This window comes from Neophocaena asiaeorientalis, unplaced genomic scaffold, assembly GCF_003031525.2.
Source record: "Neophocaena asiaeorientalis asiaeorientalis breed wild unplaced genomic scaffold, Neophocaena_asiaeorientalis_V1.1 scaffold264, whole genome shotgun sequence".
Lineage (NCBI taxonomy): Eukaryota > Metazoa > Chordata > Mammalia > Artiodactyla > Phocoenidae > Neophocaena > Neophocaena asiaeorientalis.
In genome coordinates, this window is record NW_020185332.1 from 1,657,201 (window position 1) to 1,663,495 (window position 6,295).

At 52.8% G+C, this 6,295-nt stretch overlaps 1 protein-coding gene across 1 annotated transcript in view; it reads left to right on the forward strand.

The window, feature by feature from the left end:
• Positions 1-5,914, forward strand: part of IGDCC4 (immunoglobulin superfamily DCC subclass member 4) — a 37,179-nt gene extending 31,265 nt beyond the window's left edge. Inside the window, exons 17-20 of the mRNA XM_024735141.1 lie at positions 676-781; positions 1,278-1,506; positions 2,259-2,420; positions 2,967-5,914. Coding sequence (XP_024590909.1) covers positions 676-781; positions 1,278-1,506; positions 2,259-2,420; positions 2,967-3,377 — 908 coding nt within the window. The 3' untranslated portion in view covers positions 3,378-5,914. The remainder of the gene's footprint in view (positions 1-675; positions 782-1,277; positions 1,507-2,258; positions 2,421-2,966) is intronic.
• Positions 5,915-6,295: the final 381 nt, after the last annotated feature.

Genomic DNA, 6,295 nt, shown 5'->3' on the forward strand with positions numbered 1-6,295 from the left:
CCAGCCATCTCTCCCAAGGTCCTGCCTCTGGGCATGACTACACTTTCATTGTTTTGGACAAGTGCCCTCTTCACCTGGTGTGGAGAGGACAAATTTGGAGGGAAGATGGGTGTGGTTCAGTGGTGATTCAGTTGAGAGGTCAGATTTGCGGGAGACTGGCTTGGTTTCTTTGGGAGATTGCTTTGAAGAACTGGCTTAGAAAGGTGATGAGATTTATGGGGTGGAGGTCTTGGGCAATGGGACTGGCTACGTAATCAGCAGGGCCCGGTGTGAAAGGAAAATGTGGGGTCCCTTATTTAAAAAGGGGGAAGAACTTCCAGATGGTGACAGCAGAGCATTAAACCAAGCCCAGAGCCCTTCTAAGCATGGGCCACGTGCCCCTGCAGGTGTTGCACACCTGCAAAACCAGCCCTGTTAGGAAGGCAAGAGGTGTGTTTCACTGAAAGGCCAGGCTGATGGGAAGGAGCCACAACTTCCGTGTGTCCAGTGAGAGAGAGGTAGTGGTGGTCTCTGTGAGTCCATGGGGCCCTCCTGTCCTTGCATGAGAAGATTTCACATGTCCAAAGGGTGAGGCTCAGGCCAGGGGTCTCTGGAGGAAGCCGCAAGTCCTGGTCTACGAACCCTGGGTTCTCTCCCGTCCTCCATCTGTTCTGTTCCCTCCCTCTCCCCCGCCAGACTCTTTGGACGTGCACTCCGTCACGGGCATCATCGTGGGCGTCTGCCTGGGCCTCCTCTGCCTCCTGGCCTGCATGTGCGCTGGCCTGCGCCGTGGCCCCCACCGGTGGGTGAAGGAACCAGTCTGACCGCACAGAGGAGAGGTTTCTAGAAGGGCTGCAGAGATGAGGGAGCAGGGAAAGTGGCCATGACTTGCTCTGGGCACTCCCAGGAGCCCCATTAAAGTTGACTCTGGGATGAAGGGGTTGGGGGTGATGACCTCATGAGAGTAGGGGGTGGGTTTAGGGAAGCCCCCCAGCATATCCCCTCAGCAAGGGCAGGCGTAGGTAGAGCTGCCTCTCTGCCGCTTCCTTGGTAGCTGCCAGCATCTTGCGGAGAGGGACCCCAAATCTCCAGATGCCTGGAGCCAAGGGAGGAAGGACCCCAGTGTAGTGTCCCAGCTGTTTTGAACAATCCCAGAATTTCTTATTCATTGCACAGACCGGGAAATTAAGTTTCAGAGATGGGTAGGAACCTGCCCAGGGATACAGGCTGGACTAGATACCAGTCTCGCCCCCACCCCTCTCTTTGACCACTGTGCTGTCCCCCATCTTCCCTTCCAGGGAAGCCCTCCCGGGCCTGTCCTCCACGGCCACTGCTGGGAACCCCACGCTGTACTCCCGAGCCCGCCTTGCCCCCCCCAGCCCCCCGGCTGCCCATGAACTGGAGTCCCTTGTGCACCCCCGTCCCCAGGATTGGTCCCCACCGCCCTCAGACATCGAGGACAGGGCTGAAGTGCACAGCCTTATGGGTGGTGGCGGTCCTGACTGCCGGGGTCACTCCAAGAGAAAGGTGAGCCTGGGTAGGTCCGAGCCCCACACTGTGGCTCATGCATGTCCAAATAGGACACCAGGGGGCGCGAGAGCGCAATGTGTGACCCCGTGAGAGAGCCCTTCCCTCCTCCCCACTCCCCTTCCTGGGCCAGCTGCAGAAGAAAAAGCATACTCTCCCTCCTCCTTGAAAGGGTTGGGAGGGCAGGGAAGCAGATGGGCCTCCATCCCCGGCAGAATAGGTCAGCCTGGTTCTCAGGAAGGAGGGGAGGGCCCCCGATGGGCTGTCTGCGGTTGACTCGGGATGGCCAGAACACCCAGATCCCTCCTTATCCCGGGAGCTGGGGAGACCTCTAAGACCCGGCTCTCCCCAGTATGGGAAAAAGAGGCTGGTCAGTTTGGAGGTGGTCAAGTGGGACCGGGATCCGGATAAGGTGGGCCCACACAGGGCAGGTCCCCTCCATCCTAGCAGTGGTGGCTCATCCTGCATTCCCTGACCAGCCAGCTCAAACCCCTGAGTCTTTCCCCATCCTTTCCCTGCCTCTGTGGTGAAGGAGACCCTGTCTGGCTCAGAAACCTCTGGGCTTTTCTGCAGGAGGATCTTTCTATCCTCAAATTCACCCCCAGACTCTCAGCCCATTCTGTGCTCCTTCCTACAGCCTTGGGGAGGGAGGTAGCAAGGGGGCCAAGAGAGTCTGTGAAGGGAGCTCCATACACTTCCCTCTCATACTTCACAGTCAAGCTCTCAATGCTCCCACTTTTCTTCCTGTGCAGATCTCCTGGGCTCAGCACGGTGGGCTGAGCTGGGCAGGTTCCTGGGCAGGCTGTGAGCTGCCCCAGGCAGGCCCCATGCCCTCTCTGACCCGGGCCCTGCTGCCCCCTGCTGGAACCGGGCAGACGCTGTTGCTGCAGGCTCTGGTGTATGACGCCATAAAGGTCAGCGTCCCGGGAGGAGGGGGGAGGGAAGGAGAGGAGGGTCCCCGCGTTTGTGCAGAGCAAGTAGTGAATCCTCTGGAGAGACCTGGTGGTAACTTCCCTGGGGCTAAAAGTCTAGCCAGCAGATCCCTGGAGCCTCTAAAGGTGAGTGGATGGAGGGCAGGCCAGGTTGGGAGAACCTGTATTTCTCTGGGTTGGGGACAAGCCTTCCTCTACCTAGACGTAAGTGGGCCACAGCAGAATTACATGGATCTGACGGTGCACCCGGCCTGAGTGCACTCAGCCCTTCCCCCTGTTCACTGAGGCCCTGACTGAATCTAGTACTTCTGGAACTCCTCAGCAAGGGCAAATGCGTAGTATTTCCCTGCCTTCCCAGGGATCTGATCATCATCTCTTTTAGGACAGTCACCGTTCTTCCTTTACCAGCTCCCATGTAATGTATAACAGGCTCTGGGCTGGGGGTCAGTCTCTCTGCATCCCAAGAATGATGGCCGTCCTTCTGATGGTCACTCTCAGTGATGGTTTTGTGTTCTCTTCTCTGACCAGGGCAATGGGAGGAAGAAGCCGCCCCCAGCCTGCAGGAACCAGGTGGAGGCCGAGGTCATTGTCCACTCTGACTTTAGTGCATCCAAAGGGAACCCTGACCTCCACCTCCAAGACCTGGAACCCGAGGATCCGCTGCCTTCAGAGGCTGCCGACCTCACTTTGGGTGTTATGAATCTCAGGCAAGGGGCAGACTGGCTGGACAGGGAGCTGGGAGGGTGTGAGCAGGCAAGCCCTGGGCCAGACAGACTTACCTGCCTGCCAGAGGCAGCCAGTGCTTCTTGCCCCTACCCGGATCTCCAGCCCAGTGAAGCTCTGCAGGAGGCCCCAGGGAACAGCTGCCAGCCAAAGGCCCCCTGCCCTCCAGCAGCCAGCCCAGTCCTGCCCAGAGCCCCCGTCTCCTCCTCTGCTTAGCTCCCTCGAGGGCACAGTTTGGGGCAGGCTGGTATGGATCATGGGACATGACACGTGTGGCCACACATGTACACGTGTCTCCCTGCAGGTACTGACCATCATCAAGCCATTTGGAACCTCCTAGGGTGCTTTGGCTCAGGGGAGAGGAAGAAGTGGGTTGTTCACTCTTCCCCACCCATGCTCTGTGACACGTGTGGTAGGCGAGAGACACGTGAAGCACAGCTATACGTGCTGTACAAGTGTGAAGCGCGTGTGCGTGTGCTGGTTGGTGAGCTGGGAAACCTTGGCCCGGGCAGTGGTCACTACGGCCTACTCCGTCCTCCAGGTCAGGACAGTGCCCAGCCCTGTGGGCCCCCACCTCCGTCACCCAGCCTTTTATTACACACTCTGAGAGTGTCTCCAGTGCCCTGTCTGACAGAGACAGCCCCGGCCCACTTCCCATCTGGCTGGGCTGAGTGCAAGCAGGCTCTGAACGCCTAACGCTTTAGCTGCATCACCTCTGCCATGTCCCCGGTGCCCAAATTGAGAGGGTGACTCTGGCTCCCCTCAGAGCAGCTCTGCATCTAGTGTTGTAATTGGGGAAGTGCCTGGTTTTGAAAATCTGCTTTCTCTTGCTCTCCCCTCCTTCCTCCCCGCTCACTCCTCTAGTGTCTGTCTCCCAGTCGCCCTGCTCTCCCAATCCTAGCGTCCTTCTCTTCCTCCCTGATACCCTTTCCTTTCCTCTCTGCGCTTTCTCTGTCTCCTCTTTCCGTCTGTCTCTGCTGTCTCTCCCACCTTTCCCACACTGTGTCATGTGGTTCTCCTGCCTGGGTTCAATCTCTGCATCCTCCCCTAACAACATGACTACCTCATGTCTGTTCAAGGCCAGAGCGTGACTCCTGTGTCTGCCATCCACTTCAGCCATCATCCTCCCACCCCCTTCCCATCTGTGCCTCCATAGGCCCCCTCCCCAGGCAAACTGCCTACCCCCAGTGCAGTTTGGAAAAGACCTTTCAGCTTCCCTTGCATCTTTCTGCCTGTGATTGAGATTGGAGGGTTCTCCTTGGAGGGGATAAATGCAAGTCATACAAGGGGGTTTTTGAGACAAGGAAAGGGGAACACGACCCAGAAGCTTGGGGTAAACTTACTCCCTCCCTTCTAGGCAGGCAGGCAGATTTGCTGGACAGAGGGGTTTGGGGACCTTCCTTCCCAGTTGAAACTAGAAAGGTAGAAGGGGATGGAAATCAGGGGTTCCATGGCCCCACCGCTTCCCACTCTGTGCACCTTGAACATGAGCTGACGGCATGGAGGTGGAAGGAATCTCATCCTCTTGCAGTGCTGGAAGGGAGGGCTTCACACAGGACAAGGGTGATGGGCCCTTTTCATTTTGTCTTTTCTTTAAATTCAATCCTGAAGTCATTTTCTGTTGACCTACCACACAGGGACAAGCTTGACTTCTGTTTCCTGTGGAGAGAAAACAAGGTCATTTATTTGATTTTGCTCCTCAGCCTCTCATAGGAGCATCGAGTATGTGGTCTTTTCTCCCTGCATTCATCTTTTCTAACTGAGCAGCACATCAAGGGTTAACTCTGGCTTCTGGGCCAAATTAGAAATAACCAGTCTATCTTTCCTTTTTTTTTTTAAATGGTGAAACGTCTCTCAGCGGAGTTGCAGCTTTCTCAGACCCTTTCAGCATCTGTGTTTATTACACTCGGGTGTCACTCACGTTTGACATCCGCACCTACATTTCCTCCTCCTCCCCCTCCTTCAGGCAGCCTATGATAACACTAAAGATTATTAATGTTGGTTTTGTATCTCATTAGGACAGAATTGTCACTTGTACCATTTCTGTAGCATTCAGCGTTGCTGGGGCTAACACTACTGTATATGTTTCATCACTGCTCTGAAGGTCAAAAGCCTCATTTTATTTTGCTGGTTTGATTTTTTTATTTTCTAAAGGAAAAAAAAAAAAAAAAAAAAACTGCCCTGAATTAAATGGCTGTTTTAACAGTAGACTCTTAGCATTACACCACATAGTCATTTTTCATGTTCTTGTTTAACAGGCAGTGAGGTTCTGGTTTAAATTAAATAGCTGCAAATGAGACAATTTATAACCCATTAGGTTGGGTGGAAAATTGTTTCTCAAAAGCAAATAAGTAATAAATCTGGTATCTGCCTATAACTCACAGTTGATAAGAAAGTGGCCATTACTCACTAGCATTATATATGATTTGGGCTCTGGGTAATTTGGAAGTGTTAGGTTTGTGTCTTTGCAACAGTATTTTTATTAGAAAAGAGTCCATTGGCCTTTTACAGGGTATTAATCCCTTTGTCATCTACCACCGATGCCTTACGGTTTTTGAGTCTCATTTAAAAACCTTTTCTTGATGCATGACAAGTGTAATCGGTACCTGCTCATTTATTTGTCTGTAGTTTTGCTGTATTATTTAATTATTTTTCCAGTGTTTTCTTTCTCCTTACAAGTATGATATTCTTTAGTGTTAAGCCAAGGCATTGATCATGTATCTGTCCCTATAATGAGTTAATAAACTATTTTCCAGAAATGTTCTCTTTTGGAACCAAATGACTAGAATTTCCTCAGCCTTTCTGCACGAGAGAATGTATTTCCTACCAGGATGGGAAATGTTGGTTTTTGAGGGAAAGAGCAGGTGGTTATAAGAAAGAACGGATCTATCTCTGAAAAAAAGGTAACCCTTGTACATCGCTGATGGGAATGTAAATTGGTACAGCCACTGTGGAAATCAGTATGGAGGTTTCTCACAAAACTAAAAATAGAACTACCATATGACCCAGCAATCCCACTCCTGGGTATATATCAAAACAAAAACAAAAACGCTAAGTTGAAAAGATACATGCACCCTACTGTTCATAGCAGCATTATTTACAATTGCCAAGATACGGAAGCAACGTGTTTCATC